The sequence below is a fragment of the Melanerpes formicivorus genome, unplaced genomic scaffold, assembly GCF_026170545.1.
Source record: "Melanerpes formicivorus ecotype bairdi unplaced genomic scaffold, bMelFor1.0.p_v2 SCAF_154, whole genome shotgun sequence".
NCBI lineage: Eukaryota > Metazoa > Chordata > Aves > Piciformes > Picidae > Melanerpes > Melanerpes formicivorus.
The window spans coordinates 174,917-198,401 of NW_027142506.1; the positions used below are offsets into that span (position 1 = coordinate 174,917).

The 23,485-nt window shown below is 48.2% G+C and overlaps 1 protein-coding gene across 1 annotated transcript in view; it reads left to right on the plus strand.

Annotated features, from left to right (window-relative positions):
* Nucleotides 1-23,485, plus strand: part of MAN1A2 (mannosidase alpha class 1A member 2) — a 194,282-nt gene that overhangs the window by 114,353 nt on the left and 56,444 nt on the right. Inside the window, exons 6-8 of the mRNA XM_068168689.1 lie at nt 1,157-1,251; nt 13,455-13,578; nt 15,500-15,593. Of these exons, the coding sequence (XP_068024790.1) occupies nt 1,157-1,251; nt 13,455-13,578; nt 15,500-15,593 (313 nt within the window). The remainder of the gene's footprint in view (nt 1-1,156; nt 1,252-13,454; nt 13,579-15,499; nt 15,594-23,485) is intronic.

A 23,485-nucleotide genomic window follows, 5' to 3' on the forward strand; every position in this document is an offset into this window, starting at 1 on the left:
TTCCAACCCCCCTGCCATGGGCAGGGACACCCCACACTACATCAGCCTGGCCACAGCCTCAGCCAGCCTGGGCTTAAACACCTCCAGGGTCGGGGCCTCGACCACCTCCCTGGGCAACCCATTCCAGGGCTTCACCACTCTCATGGGGAAGAACTTCCTCCTCACCTCCAGCCTCAATCTCCCCACCTTCAGCTTCATTCCATTCCCCCTAGTCCTATCACTGCCTGAGATCCTGAGCAGTCCCTCCCCAGCCTTCCTGGAGCTCCCTTCAGATCCTGGAAGGCCACAATGAGGTCACCTGGGAGCCTTCTCTTCTGCAGACTGAACAGCCCCAACTCCTTCAGTCTGTCCTCATAGGAGAGGTGCTCCAGCCCTCTGCTCCTCCTTGTGGCCCTTCTCTGGACACCTTCCAGCACCTCCAGATCCCTCTTGTAATAGGGGCTCCAGAACTGGAGGCAGTACTCCAGGTACTGATAAACATTAGGCTCCTAATAAGGCTATTACAGACTTATGTATCAAAAGTAGGTAAGAGCAACACTGGAAAGGAAAGACATTTCATCCCATCAGTAATTTCCATGAGTAATCAGACTTGAGAGGGAAGATTAAGCCTATAATTATTTTTCTGAGGCATTTTCAATGAAGGAGAAGCTCCAGGAGGCTGTGTATGTATGGGGTTTGCAGAGATGATGTTCATACAAGAGTGAGAACGCCATCTGCACTATATATCTCATTGTAAAGTGACTGGAAGTTTGTAAAAGTGACAGTATTTGGTGGAGAGGAGGAGGGTTCTCTTGATTTTTAGCTACAGAATATAAAGTATGGCTTAAAGACTGCTTTAGAGAGCACTTGAAATTCCTATTATCGGTGGAGGGAGGTGGGAGGAGAATTTATGTTCTTCATTAATAGGAACCTAAGCACTATTGCTGGGGAGCATGGAAGGAAAGGAATGAAAATGACAAGGTTTCTTTTCATGTTCCAATCTTAATGCAATTTGTAAAGTGAACAAGTGGAAAATAAATGATAACTTAATCTATGCTTTGTGATGTAAAACTTTCCTAGTACAAAGCGCTGGGTGGGGAGAGGAAATTTCAGTCTCTCTAGCTCTTGGAGATAAACCAGACTTTGTAACTCTTTGCAATTGATCCTACTATCTTAGGTTTTCAAGATCAAAGCTGTGCAGCTGGCAGGGAAACTTCTTCCAGCCTTCAACACACCTACGGGTATTCCATGGGCAATGGTGAATCTGAAAAGGTAACGCATTTTCTTTTGTGGGGAAGTGTCTTCCTGCCCCTCCCTTTAACTTCAAATCCATAATGGCCTGTGTCAGTTTTTGTTAGCAGTGCAACTGTGGATGGTGCAGACAAGCTGGCACTTCTGACACTTCACAGAATCACAGCGTGGGGGAGGTTGAAAGGCACCTCTGGAGATCATCTAGAATGGAATGGAATGGAATAGACTAGGAGAGAATAGGCTAGAATAGAAGTGGGAAGTGTCAACACACAGGCAGTAGAGGGTTTGTACCAGCAAAGAAACTCCTTTGTCTGTTTGATGTTCACTATGCCAAACACTCATATTTAATGACTCAAATCAGCTTGAGCTTGTTGGTGTAGGTGTCACTCAGAGGACTATTGGAGTACACCAGTCCATAGATGCAGAGAAGAATAGAATAGAATAGATTAGAATAGAATATAATAGAATAATAGAATATAATAGAATAGGAGTAGAATAGAATAGGAGTAGAATAGAAGTAGAGTAGAATAGGATAGGAATAGAATGGAATGGAATAGAATAGAATAGAATAGAATAGAATAGAATAGGTTGGAAGAGATCTTTGAGATCATCAAGTCCAACCTATTACCCAACACCATCTAATCAACTAAACCATGGCACCAAGCACCCCACCCAGTCACTTCCTAAACACCTCCAGTGATGGTGACTCCACCACCTCCCTGGCCAGCCCATTCCAATGGCCAATAACTCTTTCTATGAAGAACTTCTTCCTAAGCTTCCCTGCTAGAGCAGGCTCATCTAGAGCAGGTTGCAGTGGAATGTGTTCAGGCAGGTTTTGAGCATCTCCAGAGATGACTCCACAATAACTCTGGGCAGGCTGTTCCCGTGCTCTGGTACCCTCAAAGGGAAAAAGTTTTTCTTTATATTTAAGTGAAATCACCTGTGTTCTAGTTTGTGCCCACTGGCCCTTGTTCTGTTACTGGACACCACTGAAAAGAGCCCAGCCTCATCCTCTTGATCTCCACCTTTTTGATATTTATGTACACTGAGAACACCTCCTCTCAGTCTGCTCTTCTCTGGCCTAAAGAGCCCCAGGTCTCTCAGCCTCTCCTCACAAGAGAGATGCTCCAGTTCCCTCTGCATCTTTTTGGCCCTCTGTTGGACTCTCCCCAGCAGTTCTCTGTCTCTCTTACATTGGGGAGCTGAAAACTGGACACAATACTGCAGGTTTGGCCTCACCAGGTCTAATGGGTTGGGGCAGACCCCCTCCCCACCACGGGCAGAAATAACGACTCAAACAGACAGATTGCAAAAGTGATGGAAAGTTTAAATAGAGAACAGTGAGAGTGTGCAGAAAACCAGAAGCACAGTGACATGAGAAACCCCAAAACAGACCCAGAAACATCCTATCCCCACCTGAGGGTGCACCCAAGACTCCCAGGGCTCCTCCTTTCCCCCCTACTGCTAGGCTAGTCTCAGCTGGCCAGATCTGAGACTGCCCATTTCCCGCCCCCTCCCCCATGGCCTTGGGCCTAGCCAGGCCCATGTCTGGGAGACATCTCCCCCAGTTACCGGGTGGCAGAGAAGAAGGAAAGAGGAAGTGCCAGACCCTGCCGTGGATTTTATAGTGGTGCAGGAATTATGGTAGGAAATAACCTAATTTCCTGTGTCCACCCACTGGGCTGGACCTCTGCACACAGGAAACACCCCTGTAGCAGAGGGCACCCAGCCCAAACTACTACACCAGGGCAGACTGGAGAGAGAGGAGAACCTTCCTTAACCTGGTGACACATGGGTGTGATGGGTGACCACTAGATGGATAAGGAACTGGCTTGATGGCTGCACCCAAAGAGTGGCTGTCAATGGCTCCATGTCCCAGTGGAGGCCAGGGACAAGCAGAGTCCCTCAGGGATCAGTCCTGGGACCAGGCTTGTTCAACATCTTTGTGGATGCCATGGACAGTGGCACTGAGTGCACCCTCAGCAAGTTTGCTGATGACACCAAGCTGTGTGGTGCAGCAGACAGCTGGAGGGAAGGGAGGCCATCCAGAGGGACCTGGACAGGCTGGAGAGGTGGGCACAAGCCAACCTCATGAGGTTCAACAAGACCAAGGGCAGGGTCCTGCATCTGGGTCGAGGCAATCCCAGGCACAAATCCAGGCTGGGCAGTGACTGGCTGGAAAGCAGCCCTGAGGAGAGAGACTTGGGGGTGCTGGTGGAGGAGAAGCTCAACAGGAGCTCTCAGTGTGCACTTGCAGCCCAGAAAGCCAATCAGATCCTGGGCTGCATCAGGAGAAGTGTGGCCAGCAGGGCAAGGGAGGTGATTCTCCCCCTCTGCTCAGCTCTGGGGAGACCCCACCTGGAGTCCTGCCTCCAGTTCTGGAGCCCCTATTGCAAGAGGGATGTGGAGGTGCTGGAAGATGTCCAGAGAAGGGCCAGGAGGATGAGCAGAGGGCTGGAGCACCTCTCCTGTGAGGACAGACTGAAGGAGTTGGGGCTGTTCAGTCTGGAGAAGAGAAGGCTCCCAGGTGACCTCATTGTGGCCTTCCAGTATCTGAAGGGGGCTACAGGAAGGCTGGGGAAGGACTGCTCAGGATCTCAGGCAGTGCTAGGACTAGGGGGAATGGAATGAAGCTGGAGGTGGGGAGATTGAGGCTGGAGGTGAGGAGGAAGTTCTTCCCCATGAGAGTGGTGAAGCCCTGGAATGGGCTGTCCAGGGAGGTGGTCGAGGCCCTGTCCCTGGAGGTGTTTAAGGCCAGGCTGGCTGAGGCTGTGGCCAGGCTGATCTAGTGTGGGGTGTCCCTGCCCATGGCAGGGGGGTTGGAACTAGATGATCCTTGTGGTCCCTTCCAACCCTGACTGATACTATGATACTATGAACCTGCTGCCCACATTCTTCATGCAGCCCAGGATACCATTGACATGTTATGCTGAACTTGTCTGCCAGGGCTCCCTGACTCTCCCTGTCTCCCCAGAACTCCCTGTGTTCTCCACACAATTTTCTGGAAAATGTTAAGAGCTCAGAGCTTTCTAACTAACTAGCTGCAATTAGGAAACTGTGGACATGATTTTCTTCTTGTGATTCTGCAAGAATTCCACATGCCATTGGAATATACCCAGTCTGTTGTTATAATGTGATGATCTTCAAGGTCTTTTCCAATCAAAACAGTTCTGTGATTCTCTGTGCTGCTTAACAGCTAAATCATTGATGTGTGTGGTGGTTTAACCCACCCACATCAAACAAAAGCTCAGCTGCACCCCATTGGAGAAGCAGATGAAGGAGCTGAATTGTACAAGCAATAATGGAATGCAAAAGGATGTGTACAAATATACAGTATTTACAGTGTTATACAGGTATTTACAGAGAGAAAACAGCACAGAAATCCTCCTTGAGCAGGAGGACACTGCCCTGCTTCCCCCCAACCTCTCCCTCCCTTTTCCCTCTCTTAATTAGAAGCAAAGAGAAAAGGAGAAGTGTTAGGGAAATTTCAGTTAGTTCAAAAGCATCCTTAGAAAGTCAGTGCTCTTATCTCAAGGGCATTAGATGACAAGATGTCTCTGTGTCCAGGAACACCCAGCATGCAAGCAGAAGGAGGGAATGAGAGAAGAATGTGAGATGTTGCTGTGGTACATCTCACATCTGACCAATGAAATTCGGTTAGAATTATTTCTCCTGTTTTCCTTCTTACACTCAACTGTGCAGCTAGAGAATTTGCAGCTATCTTTCTTAAAGGCACAGCCTGAAACCATCACAGATGGCTTAGTGATTGAGTTTATATCAAATTGATAAGCCAGAAATATGCTAAAACATGAATATGATTTATTAAATATAAAAAAAATACTGTTTCCAAGCCACTTTGATTCAGGTTGGTTTGCCTCTCTGATGATAGCTTAATTACACACAATAGGAGGCTAATAAACAGTAGAATAACAGTCTAGAACAATCAGAGTATAATGGAATGGAATGGAATGGAATGGAATGGAATGGAATGGAATGGAATGGAACGGAGTGGAATGGAATAGAATGGAATAGAATGGAATAGAATGGAATAGAATAGAATAGACCAGACCAGACCAGGTTGGAACAGACCTATGAGATCATCGAGCCCAACCTCTCACCCAACACCATCTGATCAACTAAACCATGGCACCAAGCACCCCTTCAAGTCTCTTCCTAAACACCTCCAGTGATGGTGACTCCACCACCTCCCTGGGCAGCACATTCCAATGGGCAATTACTCTTTCTGGGAAGAACTTCCTCCTAACATCCAGCCTAAACTTGCCCTGGCACAGCCTGAGATTGTGTCCTCTTGTTCTGGTGCTGGTTGCCTGGGAGAAGAGACCAACCCCCACCTGGCTACAACCTCCCTTCAGGGAGTTAGAGACAGCAATAAGGTCTCCCCTGAGCCTCCTCTTCTCCAGGCTAAGCAACCCCAGCTCCCTCAGCCTCCCCTCATATGGCTGTGTTCCAAATCCCTCCCCAGCTTTGTTGCCCTTCTCTGGACACCTTCCAGCAACTCAACATCTTTCTTAAACTGAAAGGCCCAGAACTGGACACAGGACTCAAGGTGTGGCCTAAGCAGTGCTGAGCACAGGGCAGAATGACCTCCCTGCTCCTGCTGGCCACACTATTCCTGATGCAGGCCAGGATGCCATTGGCCTTCTTGGTCACCTGGGCACACTGCAGGCTCCTGTTCAGCCAGCTGTCAACCAGTACCCCCAGGTCCCTTTCTGCCTGGGCTGCTCTCCAGACACTCTAACCCCAGCCTGTAGCACTGCCTGGGGTTGCTGTGGCCAATGTGTAGAACCTGGCACTTGGATGTGTTCAATCTCCTGCCCTTGGACTCTGCCCATCTGTCCAGCCTGTCCAGGTCCCTCTGCAGAGCCTCTCTACCCTCCAGCAGATCAACTCCTGCCCCCAGCTTGATGTCATCTGCAAACTTACTGATGATGGACTCAATCCCCTCATCCAGATCATCAATATTTATGAGGATGGGGCCCAGCACTGATCTTGGAATACAGAGGAACAAACTGGAATCTTCTTGTATGTGCAAAACCATCAGCAGTGCTGCCTCGGGTGGTGAGAGGAACCACCTCGGGTTCACAATGGAGCTAGCCAACAGGTTACCTATAAGCCAGGATGGGATAGGATGGGATAAGATAGGATAGGATAGGATAGGATAGAATAGAATAGAATAGAATAGAATAGAATAGAATAGAATAGAATAGAATAGACCAGGCTGGAAGAGACCTTCAAGATCATCGCGTCCAACCAATCATCCAACACCATCCAACCAACTAAAGACTGAGGCAGGTAAATTAGCCTAAACTATGAACCGTTGAGCTGTTAACTACCAGAACCTTTGTTGAATGAGGCCCTGCCCTGAGTTCATAGTTATAGCACAAAGGGCAGAGATAATCCGATGTTAGTATCCAAGATTAGAGGAAGTGAGAGAGAGGGAGACGTTGCTGTGGTGAAGATCTGGGCACTATGCTGCTAGGACAAAAGAAGCTAATTGCCCTGAAGAGAGGAGCAAATAGGTGTTTGAATCCCACTATAGAACAAAAGTGGGGAGAAGACAAGAGAGAGAGCAAGAACAAAGAACAAGGGACATGTGGGCTCTTGAAATCTTCCCCTATATATTCCCTGTCTGCAAACTGGGCAGCCAGTGGCTCATTAGCTATTCAAATCCTGCCAGTCAGTTCAAAATGTTGCCTGGCAAGCAAAACTGCACACACCTTCTCTCATAGCCTCTGACACCTGCAGCTGCCTCTCTGAAATGTGAGGCTTGGGGTCCAGCTTCCACCTACTCCTACTGCCGATTGGCTCCTCGACCTCAGTCCAGACCCTGCAACAAAAAGGGAGGAGTAAGGGCAGTGGCTCAAAGAGACTTAGCTGGCTTGTTAATGCCTCTTCCAGGACATTTAGTCAGAAAAGAAGCTATTAAAAAAGTCATGTCTGCAGGATGTGGTTAAACCTGCTGGGGTTTGTGTACTATGTTACCTTCACAAGACTCACAGTGTTTGAGAAGATGGTGGGATGCTGAAGACATGATTCCCTTTTGCAATTCAGCTTAGGTGGAGAAGTTAGTGTGCTCAAGTCCACCGTGGTCTATGGAGGTGGATGAGTTCCTTTAGATGACTGTTCAGGTCAGATGTTGAGCTTACATGGTCTGCATTGCCTCTTGGAAAAGAATTGCCATGCCTAAGTGATCTTGTGTTGATTGTTCAGTGCTGAGCTACCAGCCAAGTTGGAGGACATGCCTAGATTCTGTGTACACTTAAGCAAGGCAGGATGATAAATAGCAGACAGGTTTGTGAAGCATTGTTTACCTTTTGGAGATGTTTGCTGTGCTTAGTTAGGCTGTATAGAGGTTTAGAACTACTTTTGAGGCTTTACATGGCTTTCTGTGATCAGGAAACGATTCTCACTTTGCTGTCACTAATTGCACGAAGATCATGGAGCTGTGCTTTGCCCTTCAGTTCATGCAGGACCTCACCATCCTTGCCTGGTTTTCTCAGCTTTGCCTGTGCTGCAGTTTTCTCTCTGAGGCCATGTATTGCACCTCTGTACAATGAACACTGTTGGGCTGAAGTTCTGCACAGCACTGCTTGTTCTCTGTAATATCTTTGTCAGTGATCTGGAGAAGGGGATTCAGTGCACCCTCAGGAAGTTTGCAGAGGGCACTAAGCTAGGCAGGAGTGTTGATGTGCTTGAGGATAGGCAGGCTTTACAGAGGGACCAGGACAGGCTGGATCAGTGGGCCAAGAACAGTTGTATTGAGATTCAACTAGACCAAGTGCCAGCTCCTGGTTATGTTGCAACAGCACCGTGCAACACTCCAGGCTTGGGGCAGAGTGGCTGGAAAGCCGCCCAGCAAAGAAAGCCTTAGGGCTGCTGGTTGGCTGCCAGCTGAAGGTAAGCCAGTGGGTGCCTGGGTGGCCAAGAAGGCCAACAGCATCCTGGCCTGTGTCAGGAATAGTGTGGCTATCAGGACCAAGGAAATGATTGTCCCTCTGGACTCTGCACTGGTAAGACCACACCTTGGTACTGTGGTCAGCTTTGGGGCCTTCACTACAGGACATTGAGGTGCAGGAGTACATCCAAAGTGCAAGGAAGCTGGTGAAATGCCTGGAGGACAGGTCTTGTGGCTGAGGGAACTGGGGTTGTTTAATCTGGAGACAAGAAGGCTGAGAGGAGACCTTCTTGCTTTCTAGAACTTACCAGAAAGGAGGTTGGAGCAAGGTGGGAGTTGGTCTCTTCTCCCAAGTAACAAGTGATAGGATGGTAGGAAATGGCCTTAAGTTGCACCAGTGGAAGTTTAGGTTGGATAATAGAAGAAACTTTTTCACTGAAGGGGTTCTCAAAGACTGGAATGGGCTCTCCAGGGAGGTGGATATATCCTCATCCCTGGAGGTGTTTCAAAGATGCAGGTGTGGTGTTGAGGGGCATGGTTTAGCACCAGACTTCACAGAGTTAGAGAATGGCTGGACTCAGTGATCTTGAAAAGGTCTTTTCCAAATGGGGCAATTTTGTGAGTATGCTTTACTCAGGGTTTTTGTTTCCAGTTTCATGTGGTTTATAATTCCTTAGTGATGTTTTTTTTTGCCTTTACTTTGTTTGTCCTGCACTGTGCTTCTACTATGTTTGAGGGGCCCAGGTGGCCATACTCTGGGCAGCACAGGCACCTGGTACACTGGCTTGAGCAACATAGGTGGCAAGGCTTAAGAAGCTGCATGCAGTAGATGCATGAAGACTCACCAGTCAAACTTGGAGGCTGATCACATCAGAGCACAGTGAAGCAGGATAGAGGAGGAGGATTTTCAGTAGTCAGAGGGGAGAGGATTGGAGTGCCAGAAATTTCCTGTGGGCTGGTGTTGCTTACCCGTGTATTGTGTCAATGTCTTGGTGAACCAGCCAGCATCACAGCAGAGAACAGTGGCTGGCATGCCAGAGGGCAGTGGCAGTAGCAGGCACATCTATGAACACTCAACATGAGGCTTACAAAGACAAGACCTGAAGGAATTGGTCAGGCATTGGAACAGGCTGCCCAGGGAAGTGGCAGAGTTGCAGTTCCTGGAGGTGTTCAAAAACCATGTAGACATGGCACTTTGGGACATGGTTTAGTGGGCAGAGTGGCAGATGGTTGGCTTTGATCATCTCTGAGGTCTTTTCCAACCTCAATGATTCTGTGATTCTAAGTACTTGAAAAATTGTTGAATCATAGAATCAATAAGGTTGGAAAAGACCTCAAAGATCCTCGAGTCCAACCTGTCACCCAACACCTCAGGACTATACTAAACCGTGGCTTCAAGTGCCATGTCCAATCCTTTTTTGAACACCTCCAGGGATGGTGACTCAACCACCTCCCTGGGCAGCACATTCCCATGGCCAAATGCTTTTTCTGGGAAGAACTTTCTAACTTTCTCCTCAGCTCCAGCCTAAACCTCCCCTGGCACAGCTTGAGACTGTGTGCTCTTGTTCTGGTGCTGCTTGCCTGGGAGAAGAGACCAACCCCCACCTGGCTACAACCTGCCTTCAGGTATTTGTAGAGGGCAATGAGGTCTCCCCTGAGCCTCCTCTTCTCCAGGCTAAGCAACCCCAGCTCCCTCAGCCTCTCCTCACAGGGCTGTGCCCCAGCCTCGTTGCCCTTCTCTGGACTCGTTCAAGTGCTTCAAAGTCCTTCTTAAATTGACTTGTGTTTCATGCCTGGGGTGGTGGTGGAGTCACCATCATTGGAGGTGTTCAGAGGAGACTTGACAGGGTGCTTGGTGGCATGGGTTAGTTGATTCAGTGGTGTTGGATGATAGGTTGGACACGATGATCTTGAAGGTCTCTTCCTATCCTATCCTATCCTATCCTATCCTATCCTATCCTATCCTATCCTATCCTATCCTATCCTATCCTATCCTATCCTATCCTATCCTATCCTATCCTATCCTATCCTATCCTATCCGTCTATGCTATGCTATGCTATGCTATGCTATGCTATGCTATGCTATCCTATCCTATCCTATCCTATCCTATCCTATCCTATCCTATCCTATCCTACCCTATCCTATATTTATAAGAAAACAATTTTCTCTTTTTATGAGAGCCAACCTCAAACCCCACTGAGGCAATCCATGCTTTTGTCTCACTGTGTTCTGTAAGCACTTGTTACTCTAATTTAAAAGGTGTTTTTCTGTCTCAGGTAAGAGCTGGAAGTGCTGCTCCAGAACCATCACTGTTCCTTTACATTTCCTTTTCCTAATTTGTAAGTTCAAAATGAAGTGAGAAGGCATTCCTAATTGATTGTAATTGTGCTGAGAGCTGAAGTCTTTAGTGAGAGGAAGTAATCTCCAGGAAAATGCATTTAGCTTCAGAGTAATTAAAAGATGCTCTCCTGAAAGGTGATGGAAACTGCCAAATTAGATTGAACTAGAGGTCATTTAGAAGTTACAACTTAGCAAGATAGACTCATAGAATCAGTAAGGTTGGAAAAGACCTCAGAGATCATCAAGTCCAACCTATCACCCAATACTACATAGCTAACTAAACCATAGCACCAAGTGCCACATCCAATCCCCTCTTGAACTCCTCGAGGGATGGTGACTCCACCACCTCCCTGGGATAGTATCTTTTATGCTTTAAGAGGTATGGTATTTTCTGTTCATTCCTTATGGGAGCCTGAGGAACTTGGGAAATTCTGCTTATAGTAAACTATTGGTTTCCTCTATGGATACTGGTAGGACCCACTCCCATCCTACTCAGTATCTGACATGCACTTGAAGCCATCCCATACAAGTAAAGGGACTGCAACAGGTGTTTGACAGAACAGTGTAGCAAAGTACACACATCTTGGTGATCCTGAGGCTCTTTCTCAGCCTGGATGTTTCTGTGATTCTGTGAAAACCCTTTGGGCCTCTGCCCTTTAGGAGGAGCACTGCCTCTCCACTGGTGCTCTGCAAACACAGATCATTCAACACATCCATAGCAGGGAAAAACAATCCTGATGTAGCAAGCTATCCTGTGGGTACTGGACAATAGTAGGCTGAACATGAGCCAGCAGTGTGCCCAGGTGGCCAAGAAGGACAATGGCATCCTGGCCTGCATCAGAGATAGTGTGGCCAGCAGGAGCGGGGAAGTCATTGTGCCCCTGGACTCAGCACTGGTTAGGCCACACCTTGAGTCCTGTGTCCAGTTCTGGGCTCCTCAGTTTAGGAAAGATGTTGAGTTGCTGGAAGGTGTCCAGAGAAGGGCAACAAAGCTGGGGAGGGGTTTGGAGCACAGCCCTGTGAGGAGAGGCTGAGGGAGCTGGGGTTGCTTAGCCTGGAGAGGAGGAGACTCAGGGGAGACCGTACTGTTGTATCCAACTCCCTGAAGGGAGGTTGTAGCCAGGTGGGGGTTGGTCTCTTCTCCCAGGCAGCCAGCACCAGAACAAGAGGACACAGTCTCAAGCTGCACCAGGGGAGGTTTAGACTGGATGTCAGGAAGAAATTCTTAAACAATGTAAGTGTTTAAGAGGAGACTGGGTGAGGCACTTGGTGCCATGGTTTAGTTGATCAGATGGTGTTGGGTGTTAGGTTGGACTCGATGATCTCAAAGGCCTTTTCCAACCTGGTTAATTCTATTCTATTCTATTCTATTCTATTCTATTCTATTCTATTCTATTCTATTCTATTCTATTCTATTCTATTCTATTCTATTCTATTCTATTCTATTCTCTGCATCTATGGGTTGGTGTACTCCAGTAGTCCTCTGAGTGACACCTACACAAACAAGCTCAAGCTGATTTGAGTCATTAAATACGAGTGTTTGAGATAGTGAACATCAAACAGACAAAGGAGTTTCTTTGCTGGTATAAACCCTCTACTGCCTGTGTGTTGACACTTCCTACACTTGAGGTTTCATGGTTTATTATTACAGAAAGGCTGATCCAGCACTGGAATGTGCTGCCCAGGGAAGTGGTGGAGTCACCATCACTAGAGGAATGGAATGGAATGGAATGGAATGGAATGGAATGGAATGGAATGGAATGGAATGGAATGGAATGGAATGGAATGGAATGGAACGGAATGGAATGGAATGGAATGGAATGGAATGGAATAGAATGGAATGGAATGGAATAGAACAGAATGGAATGGAATAGAATAGAATAGAATAGAATAGAATAGAATAGAATAGAATAGAATAGAATAGAATAGAATAGAATAGAATAGAATAGAATAGAATAGACCAGGTTGGAAGAGACCTTCAAGATCATTGCGTCCAACCTATCATCCAACACCACCCAACCAACTAAACCATGGCACCAAGCACCCTGTCAAGTCTCCTCCTGAACACCTCCCATGACAGTAACAGAGTAGTAACAGAGCTCCCAGACACAAGTTAGAATTTCAATAGAAGTATCTCTTCTCACCCTGACAGCTCCTGCAGTGCAGCCAGGGTCCCTCCCAGCAGCTGGGATGTGAGTTAGTAACTCATTTCACATGGAATAGAATAGAATTAACCAGGTTGGAAAAGACCTTCAGGATCATCAAGGCCAACCTATCACCCAACACCGTCTCATCAATTAAACCATGGCACCAAGTGCCTCATCCAGGCTCTTCCTAAACACCTCCAGGGATGGTGACTCTACCACCTCCCCAGGCAGCCCATTCCAATGGGCAATCACTCTCTCTGTGTAAAACTTCCTCCTAACCTCCAGCCTAAACCTCCCCTGGCACAGCCTGAGACTGCTTATGTGGCACTTGGTGCCATGGTTTAGTTGATTAGATGGTGTTAGGTCACAGGCTGGACTTGATGATCTCAGAGATCTTTTCCAGCCTCAATAATTCTGTGATTCTGTGACTCTGTGTCTGATAATGGCTTTTGATTCCTCCTCATAGCAATGTATAATGAATAAATAGTGATCAAGATTGGGCCCAGTGTTAAGTTGTTATACTTCTGTGACATCAAGATAATCTATCATTTGCTATCATATAATATTAATTTAATGTTATGTATTTAGTGTATAAGATATTCTCTCTTTAGCAGGACTTTTTGTTGATAAGGTTATTGCTCTTTGTGCCAAAAAGACCCAACCAGTGATCCAGCAGGCCCTCCAATGGCACCTCCTCTCATCCTGAATATGGGTTAATGTTCTGCTGTGCTGGCTGACACTCATGCTGTGCACACTGACTCTCATCATTTTTGCTTGTTTGTTTTCTCCCCTTTCTTCCTGCCTGTCTGTTGGAACTCAGTGGTGTGGGTCGAAACTGGGGCTGGGCTTCTGCTGGCAGCAGCATCCTCGCTGAGTTCGGAACTCTGCACATGGAATTTGTACACCTCAGCTATTTGACAGGGGACCCTGTGTACTACAACAAGGTGGGTCTCAAGTTCAGGTTTTTCTCCTGCAATTCTCTTTTACACTGTTTCATCATAAACTGCATGAAAGGGAAGTGCTTTATAAATTGAATTCAATTTGCATCCTTCATAGCAGGTAATTTGCTTTCACAGTACCATAGTATCAGTCAGGGTTGGAAGGGACCACAAGGGTCATCTAGTTCCAACCCCCCTGCCATGGGCAGGGACACCCCACACTACATCAGCCTGGCCACAGCCTCATCCAGCCTGGGCTTAAACACCTCCAGGGACAGGGCCCCAACCACCTCCCTGGACAACCCATTCCAGGGCTTCACCACTCTCATGGGGAAGAACTTCCTCCTCACCTCCAGCCTCAATCTCCCCACCTCCAGCTTCATTCCATTCCCCCTAGTCCTATCACTCCCTGAGATCCTGAGCAGTCCCTCCCCAGCCTTCTTGGAGCCCCCTTCAGATACTGGAAGGCCACAATGAGGTCACCTGGGAGCCTTCTCCTCTCCAGACTGAACAGCCCCAACTCCTTCAGTCTGTCCTCACAGGAGAGGTGCTCCAGCCCTCTGATCATCCTCCTGGCCCTTCTCTGGACACCTTCCAGCACCTCCAGATCCCTCTTGTAACAGGAGCCCCAGAACTGGAGGCAGTACTCCAGGTGGGGTCTCAGCAGAGCTGAGCAGAGGGGGAGAATCACCTCCCTTGCCCTGCTGGCCACACTTCTCCTGCTGCAGCCCAGGATCTGGTTGGCTTTCTGGGCTGCGAGTGCACACTGAGAGCTCCTGTTGAGCTTCTCCTCCAGCAGCACCCCCAAGGCTCTCTCTCCTCAGGGCTGCTTTCCAGCCAGTCCCTGCCCAGCCTGGATTTGTGCCTGGGGTTGTCTTGACCCAGCTGCAGGCCCCTGCCCTTGGTCTTGTTGAAGCTCATGTGGTTGGCTTGTGTCCACCTCTCCAGCCTGTCCAGGTCCCTCTGGATGGCCTCCCTTCCCTCCAGCTGTCTGCTGCACCACACAGCTTGGTGTCATCAACAAACCTGCTGAGGGTGCATCCAATGCCACTGTCCATGGCACTGACAATGGTTGTATTTTTGCTACCAGATAGGTGACTTCTGCAAGTGTAAATTCCTGTCTGCACAAATTTGTGGTTTTATTATATTTCTGCATACATTTAAAAGTTATAATTTTTAAACATGTTTGTGTGAGCAGCCCTGTATTGGTTTAAGCCTTAACTGGGAGTTAAGAGCTCAGATGGGGGCAAGGCTGAGAATCTCTCCCCTGCTGTCCATTCCTCCCTCCCAAGAGAGAGGGAAAAAATGGAAAGGGAAGGAGCAAATCCACCAAGCAACAATTTGGAGTTGGCCTGGAAGTAGAGAAGTAGAGTTTTATTTAAACAATATATACATAACAATAACAGGTAAGGTTCACAGGGGCAAGGAACAAGGATGGATGGGAGGGTGGAAAAAACAAGAGTACAAAAGCAGTCTCTCTGAAGAGGCACAGAGGCAGCAGGGAGAAGGATCAGGCCCGACCACATGGCAGAGGAGCAGGAAGGCAGCTGCAGTAGCTCTCATCCAGGAGAGGCAGGAGCCAAAAGGGCCTAATGGCTGCAGTGTCCTCCCTTTTATACCCTAGCTGGGCAGGGAGGGGGGAGTGGAACAGACTCAGTTTCCTTGGGGGTAAATGTCCTGCAGGGAGGGCAAAGCACTTACAAACCCTCCCCCCTGTTTTCAGGATGGGCATTAACCCACCACAGGCCCTTTATAAACAAAAGTATCCTCATTTGCAGGGAGCCCTCAAGAAAGCTTCTGGCTTCAGAAGAAGAAAATCTACTTTAAAAAAAAAAAGGGGTGGGGGAAGAAAAGTGATCCCATTAACTGTGTGCAGAGAGCAGCTGAATGTTTGTCAGTGGTGATCTTCCTTTTTGATTGGGTTTAGGTGATGCACATTCGGAAGCTGCTTCAGAAGATGGACCGTCCCAACGGGCTGTACCCAAATTACTTGAACCCAAGGACAGGCCGCTGGGGGCAGCGTAAGTATTGGTCTCTTCCTCCTTCCTAGTTAAGAGTTCTGCTTCTTACTTTAGTGCTGAGCTGCAGGTGGCAAATTACTCTGCAGGATACAAACAGCATTGCTTGGAAACATGCAGCATGGAAGGGTTGCTTAGAAGTGAGATCTCCTGAAGCCACTTTTTGCCTGTTGCACTCTCTGAAGTGAGCCACAGCAGACTTCTGATACAGCTTCCTACCAGGGATCAGATGTGGCTCAGTTGGTAGTGCATAAGACCCTTAATGGGAAGGTCATGAGTTCAAGCCTGCAGTGGGCAGTAGTGTCCTCCCTACTCTCGTCATGAGTCTGTGGTGACATGTTGGAATTGATGATCTTTGAGGTCTCTTCCAACCATAGTGATACTGATACTGATACAGATCTGAATCCCTTCCTTACAAGAGGACACAGTCCTCTTCTCCCAGGCAACCAGCAACAGAACAAGAGGACACAGTCTCAAGCTGCACCAGGGGAGGTGCAGCTGAAACTTGTCCAGAGGAGAACAACAAAGCTGGGGAAGGGTTTGGACCACAGCTCTGTCCCTGTGAGGAGAGGCTGAGGGAGCTGGGGTTGCTTAGTCTGGAGAAGAGGAGGCTCAGGGGAATGCTTATTGCTGTCTCCAACTCCCTGAAGGGAGGTTGTAGCCAGGTGGGGGTTGGTCTCTTCTCCCAGGCAACCAGCAAGAACCAGAACAAGAGGACACAGTCTCAAGGTACACCAGGGGAGGTTTAGGCTGGATGTTAGGAAGAAGTTCTTCCCAGACAGAGAGATTGCTGCCCAGGGAGGTGTTTCAGAAGAGCCTGGATGAGGCACTTGGTAGCATGGTTTAGTTGATCAGATGGTGTTGGGTTGGACTTGATGATCTCAAAGGTCTTTTCCAACCTGGTTCATTCCATTCCATTCCATTCCATTCCATTCCATTCCATTCTATTCCATTCCATTCCATCCCCTCCCATCCCATCCTGTCAGTCAATAAAGCCATCATTCTTAAAGTATGAGGCTGAAAAGAGTTTAGCTGTTTTACCTTTGTTCTGCACACAGCTGGTAAGTGCATCGCTCTAGAGTAATATAGAAGTGAAGCATACTTGTGGTGGTTAAATTTAAGCTCCTTCCCCTGGTGTTAGGGACTGACATTGTGCAAGCATCATTCTCCTGTCTAATGGCATGATGACCCTCAGTATAGATCCTGCAGGTAGCAGGAAAATGCTGAGTTTGTTGCTCCCTGTGTAACTGGAGTGAGAAAACTGAGCTGAACATGATTCCTTTTCTTGAAGTGGTTCTTCCATCCAAGGTTGAGAGGTTTAGTGCTTTCATAGTGAATGTGATAAAAGAGAATCTTCATCTTCAAGGCTTCTGTTCTTTCATGAATGCAGGGTTATTAAGGAAAACCAAGCAATATGTTCTATTTCTGGTCCTGCTTGAGACCATTGACAGGTTATGGGGATTTCAAGAATTGGATGTGGGCAGGGGGGTTGGACCCAATGATCTCTTGAGGTCCCTTCCAACCTCTAATATACTGTGATGCTTTATCAGGTAACTGTGATGTAAATATCCATGGAACCCTAGAATGGTAGGGGGTGTAAGGCTCCTCTGGAGATCATCTAGTCCAACCCCCTCTGCTAGAGCAGGCTCCTTTAGATCAGGTTGCACAGAAATGTGTCCAGGAGGGTTTAGAAAGTCTCCAGAGAAGGAGATTATACAACCTGTCTGGGCAGTCTGGTTCATTGCTTTGGTACCCTCACATAAAACAATTGTTTCCTCATGTTTTAGTAAAAAGCTCCTGTGTTCTAGTTTGTACCAGTTGCCCCTTGTCCTGTCACTGAGCACAGCTGAAAAGAGCTCAGTCACATCCTCATGGCCTCATATCCACCAGAATGTGTTCTGGCTTGCAAACTGAGAACTTGCATCTGACTTTTGAGGCTGGTCTGTGGGGGAAATGAATGCAGCTGTCATAGGCATGACTGTGAGCAGAGTTGTTTGCTCACATTGTTGATATCAAAGTTCCCTCCAAAGCAACTAATATCTTTGAGTAGGGAGTGTAAGAATACAGAATTAACCAGGTTGGAACACACCTTTGAGATTATCAAGTCAAACCTATCACCCAGCACCTCATGATTACCAACCTTGGCACCAAGTGCCTCATCCAGGCTCTTCCTAAACACCTCCAGTGATGGTGACTCCACCACCTCCCTGGGCAGCACATTCCAATGGCCAATCTCTCTTGCTGGGAAAAATTTCTTCCTAACATCCAGCCTGAACCTCCCCTGGCACAGCTTGAGACTGTGTCCTCTTGTTCTGGTGCTGGGTGCCTGGGAGAAGAGACCAACCCCCACCTGGCTACAACCTCCCTTCAGGTAGTTGTAGAGAGCAATAAGGTCTCCCTTGAGCTTCCTCTTCTCCAGGCTAAGCAACCCCAGCTCCCTCAGCCTCTCCTCACAGGGCTGTGCTCCAGACCCCTCCCCAGCTTTGTTGCCCTTCTCTGGACACCTTCCAGCAGCTCAACATCTTTCCTAACCTGAGGGCCCAGAACTGGACACAGGACTCAAGGTGTGGCCTAACCAGTGCTGAGCACAGGGCACAATGACTTTCCTGCTCCTGCTGGCTACACCCTTCCTGATGCAGGCCAGGATGCCATTGGCCTTCTTGGCCACCTGGGCACACTGCAGGCTCATGTTCAGCCTACTATCAACCAGCGCCCCCAGGTCCCTCTCTGCCTGGCTGCTCTCAGCCACTCTGCCCTCAGCCTGTAGCACTGCATGGAGTTGCTGTGGCCAAAGAGTAGAACCCAGCACTTGGATGTGTTCAATCTCCTGCTGTCACTTTTGAGAGAGACACGTGGCACTGATGGGTTGAATTCTGTAGACCAATGTAGGTTTAACAATGTGTTCAGTAAAACCGAAGTGAACAAATACCAATATTCCCCTTTTATTCATTCAAGAGATAGTTTTATCTTGTTCTGAAATAAATTTTTCATTGCTTTCTTCTATTCCTGGGCAATTGCTCCTGCCACCTGTCAAATGTGCTATAATCCCCAGGATCCTTTAGGGGCCTGTTGTCAGTTACCATAATAATGCTCAGAATTAAAAGCTCTTGGGAAGGAAGTAATCCTGGTGACTAGGAATAAACACTGAGTGAAAAATTGGACTTGGCAGAAGTTTGAAGGAAGCCAAACCTACTCCTTAAATGAATTTTGAAAGATAATGCATTTGAGAGTAAAGTTTGGGATGGCAGGGTGAGGCCTGAGTCATTGGGATGAAAACATCTGTGACTTTGTAAAGCCTTTAGTTTTTCTCTCCTGCTCTTCAGTCACAAACTTCTTGTTTCCTGGAATTTTTGTAGCAAATAAGCTTCCAAATGCAGATCCAGGTGTTCTGGTGGTGCTTCTAAGGTTTGCCAGTACCTCTGTACCCAGCACTGGTTAGGCCACACCTTGAGGACTGTGTCCAGTTCTGGGCGCCTCAGTTTCATTCCTGGAAGGTGTCCAGAGAAGGGCAACAAGGCTGGGGAGGGGTCTGGAGCACAGCCCTGTGAGGAGAGGCTGAGGGAGCTGGGGTTGCTTAGCCTGGAGAAGAGGAGGCTCAGGGGAGACCTCATTGCTGTCTCCAAGTACCTGAAGGGAGGTTGTAGCCAGGTGGGGGTTGGTCTCTTCTCCCAGGCAACCAGCACCAGAAAAAGAGGACACACTCTCAAGCTGCACCCGGGGAAGTTTAGGCTGGAGGTGAGGAGAAAGTTCTTCACTGAGAGAGTCTTTCACCATTGGAATGTGCTGCCCAGGGATGTGGTGGAGTCCCCATCCCTGGAGGTGTTCAAGAGGGGATTGGATGTGGCACTTGGTGCCATGGTCTAGTCATGAGGTCTGTGGTGACAGGTTGGACTCGATGATCTTTGAGGTCTCTTCCAACCTTAGTGATACTGTGATCCTGTGATACTGTTATAAGCAGTTGTAAACCTGACATGGGAAGTTTTGTGGTGACACAATAGCAATTCATGATTATTTTTTTCCCTCTGCAAAGTAGGATGGAACAATGAGAAAGTTCTGTGTCCATGATAAATCACTCTTCAGGGAATCTCGTTGGCAGAAATTTAAGACTTCAGAATTAAAGTACTTGAAGAATTAGAATTAAAGAATTAGAATGGAACAGAACAGAACAGAACAGAACAGAACAGAATAGAATAGAATAGAACAGAACAGAACAGGACAGAACAGAACAGAATAGAATAGAATAGAATAGAACAGGTTACAAAAGACCTCAGAGGTCATCAAGTCCAACCTATCACCCAATACCATCTGATCAACTAAACCATGGCACCAAGGGCCTGATCCAGGCTCTTCCTGAACGCCCCCAGTGATGGAGACTCCACCACCTCCCTGGGCAGCACATTCCAATGGCCAATCTTTCTTGCTGGGAAGAACTTCTTCCTAACATCCAGCCTGAACCTCCCCTGACACAGCTTGAGACTGTGTCCTCTTGTTCTGGTGCTGGGTGCCTGGGAGAAGAGACCAACCCCCACCTGGCTACAACCTCCCTTCAGGTAGTTGTAGACAGCAATAAGGTCTCCCCTGAGCCTCCTCTTCTCCAGGCTAAGCAACCCCAGCTCCCTCAGCTTCTCCTCCCAGGGCTGTGCTCCAGACCCCTCCCCAGCTTTGTTGCCCTTCTCTGGACACCTTCCAGCAGCTCAGCATCTTTCCTAAACTGATGTTATTATTAACACTGGAAAAGACTAACTGAATCAGTTAATGAATCCTGATGTGTGACAGACTTTATAGCTTCAGTGAAAGGCAGAAGGGGGAGGCTGGTTAGGCCCTGTGTGTATAACGTTTGGGGGTGCTGCAGTGCTGAGGTCTTGATCTTAGTCAATTATTACCTACCCCTGGTTGATCTTAACTGCATGTATCCTCATGTTGCAATCCATAGAGTGAATCAACTACCTGAAAGGAGGTTGTAGATAGGAGGGGGTTGGTCTCTTCTCCCAGGCAACCAGCACCAGAACAAGGGGACACTCTCAAGCTGCACCAGGGGAAGCTCAGGCTGGAGGTGAGGAGAAAGTTTGTCCCAGCAAGAGAGATTGGCCATTGGAATGTGCTGCCCAGGAAGGTGGTGGAGTCACCATCCCTGGAAGTGTTCAAGAGGGGATTGGATGTGGCACTTGGTGCCATGGTTTAGTAGTCATGAGGTGTTGGGTGACAGGTTGGACTTGATGGTCTTTGAGGTCTTTTCCATCCAACCTTGTTGATGTTACGATTCTATGATTCAACATTAAACAGAATTTCCCATGACAATGCTGAATATCAGCACTGAGAATGAAATGTCCTCTAAGATCATCCAGTCCAACCACCAACCCAGCACCTCCATGCCCACTAAACCATGTCCCAGAGTGCCACATCCACATATGTATTTGTACACCTTGAGGGATGGGGACTCCACTTCCCTGGGCAGCCTGTTCCCATGCCTGACTCTCTTTCAGGAAAGCAATCTTTCCTAGTATCTCATCTAAGCCTTCCCTGTCGCAGCTTCAGGCCGTTTCCTCTCCTGCTATCACTTCTTACTAGGAAGAAGAGACCAACCTGGCTACAACCCTCCTTTCAGGTAGCTGTAAAGAGCAATAAGGTCTCTACAGCTAATAATTAATGTAATCATTTAATTGATTTGAGAATGTTCAGTCACAGCAAAGGAACACATGCACTGAAACAGCGGGCACAGGAGCTGGAACAGCTGAGGCTGAAGCAGGAAATGTTCTTTGGGTTCTTCTGATGAGGTTGTGTCCTGCATCACAAGAGTCAGTTGAAGAAGGGCTGTGCCTTCACACAATGCATCTCAGTTCACTGGAGGGCTTCTGTTCAGTCTGCAGAAGAGAAGGCTCCCAGGTGACCTCATTGTGGCCTTCCAGGATCTGAAGGGGGCTACAGGAAGGCTGGGGAGGGACTGCTCAGGATCTCAGGGAGTGCTAGGACTAGGGGGAATGGAATGAAGCTGAAGGTGGAGAGATTCAGGCTAGATGTGAGGAGGAGGTTCTTCACCATGAGAGTGGTGAAGCCCTGGAATGGGTTGTCCAGGGAGGTGGTTGGGGCCCTGTCCCTGGAGGTGTTTAAGGCCAGGCTGGCTGAGGCTGTGGCCAGGCTGATGTAGTGTGGGGTGTCCCTGCCCATGGCAGGGGGGTTGGAACTGGATGATCCTTGTGGTCCCTTCCAACCCTGAATGATACTATGATACTATGATTTGAGTCACAGTGTTGGTTTTAAGGCAAAGGTTTTGCCTCCTCCACAGATGGTAACTTCCAAAAGCATTGTGCTAGGCTTGTTTCATGCATCAGTACTGGGAGGGCTGAGACAAGAGGAAAAGGACCAAAGTGTAAGTTTCCTTCTTTCAGCTTCTGGGAAAGCTCTTTGTCTGTGCTGTGACCTTTAGTTTGACACACCTTGCCTTGTGCAAAGTACTTTCTCTAGGTAGTTTCTGAGAACAATTTCAGATCTCTTTATTTGTCTCAATAGATGTAACTCCTGACTCTGACCTTCAGGGCCTTGCTTTCTACTTTCTTTTTTTCCCCTTCCTTTTATTTGTTTTTTTCCTCCTCAAGACTTCTTTGGCTCAGTTTTAGTTAGGTTTTCTGTAAATAGTAGAAGGATCACCTTAAGTGTATGAGAATGAGTGGTGGTGAATGGTGCCACAGCCAGCTGGCAGCCAGGTACTAGCGGTGTGCCCCAAGGATCAGTGCTGGGCCCTGTGCTCTTTAACATCTTTATTGATGATCTGGATGAGGGCATTGAGTCAGTCATCAGTAAATTTGCAGATGACACCAAGCTAGGGGCAGGAGTTGATCTGCTGGAGGGTAGAGAGGCTCTGCAGAGGGACCTGGACAGGCTGGACAGATGGGCAGAGTCCAAGGGCAGGAGATTGAACACATCCAAGTGCCAGATTCTGCACATTGTCCACAACAACCCCATGCAGTGCTACAGGCTGGGGTCAGAGTGGCTGAGAGCAGCCAGGTAGAAAGGGACCTGGGGGTGCTGGTCAATGGTAGGCTGAACATGAGCTAGCAGTGTGCCCAGTTGGCCAAGAAGGCCAATGGCATCCTGGCCTGCATCAGGAACAGTGTGGCCAGCAGGAGCAGGGAGGTCATTCTGCCCCTGTACACTGCACTGGTTAGGCCACACCTTGAGTCCTGTGTCCAGTTCTGGGCCCCTCAGTTTAGGAAGGAGGTTGACTTGCTGGAAGGTGTCCAGAGAAGGGCAACAAAGCTGGGGAGGGGTCTGGAGCACAGCCCTGTGAGGAGAGGCTGAGGGAGCTGGGGTTGCTTAGCCTGGAGAAGAGGAGACTCAGGGGTGTCCTTATTGTTCTCTACAACTCTCTGAAGGGAGGTTGTATCCAGGTGGGGGTTGGTCTCTTCTGCCAGGCAGCCAGCACCAGAACAAGAGGACACAGTCTCAGGCTGCACCAGGGGAGGTTTAGGTTGGATGTTAGGAAGAAGTTCTATGCAGAGAGAGAGATTGGCCATTGGAATGTGCTGCCCAGGGAGGTGGTGGAGTCATCATCCCTGGAGGTGTTCAGGAGGAGACCATGGTTTAAGTGATTAGGTGGTGTTGGATTGGTTGATGGGTTGGACACAATGATCTTGAAGGTCTCTTCCAACCTGGTGTGGTCTATTCTATTCTATTCTATTCTGTTCTGTTCTGTTCTGTTCTGTTCCATTCTGTTGAAACCAGTAAGTCAGGTTCGAGGGAGGCTCAACATATATGCCTCTACACTAATGTACATAGCATGGGAGTCCATGGCAGTGAATCAGGGTTAAAGGTGAGGCAGAGGCAAGTGACAGCGTAGCAGGGGTCTGCTACAGACCACTTGATCAGGAAGACCAAGTGGGTGAGGCTCTCTATAGACA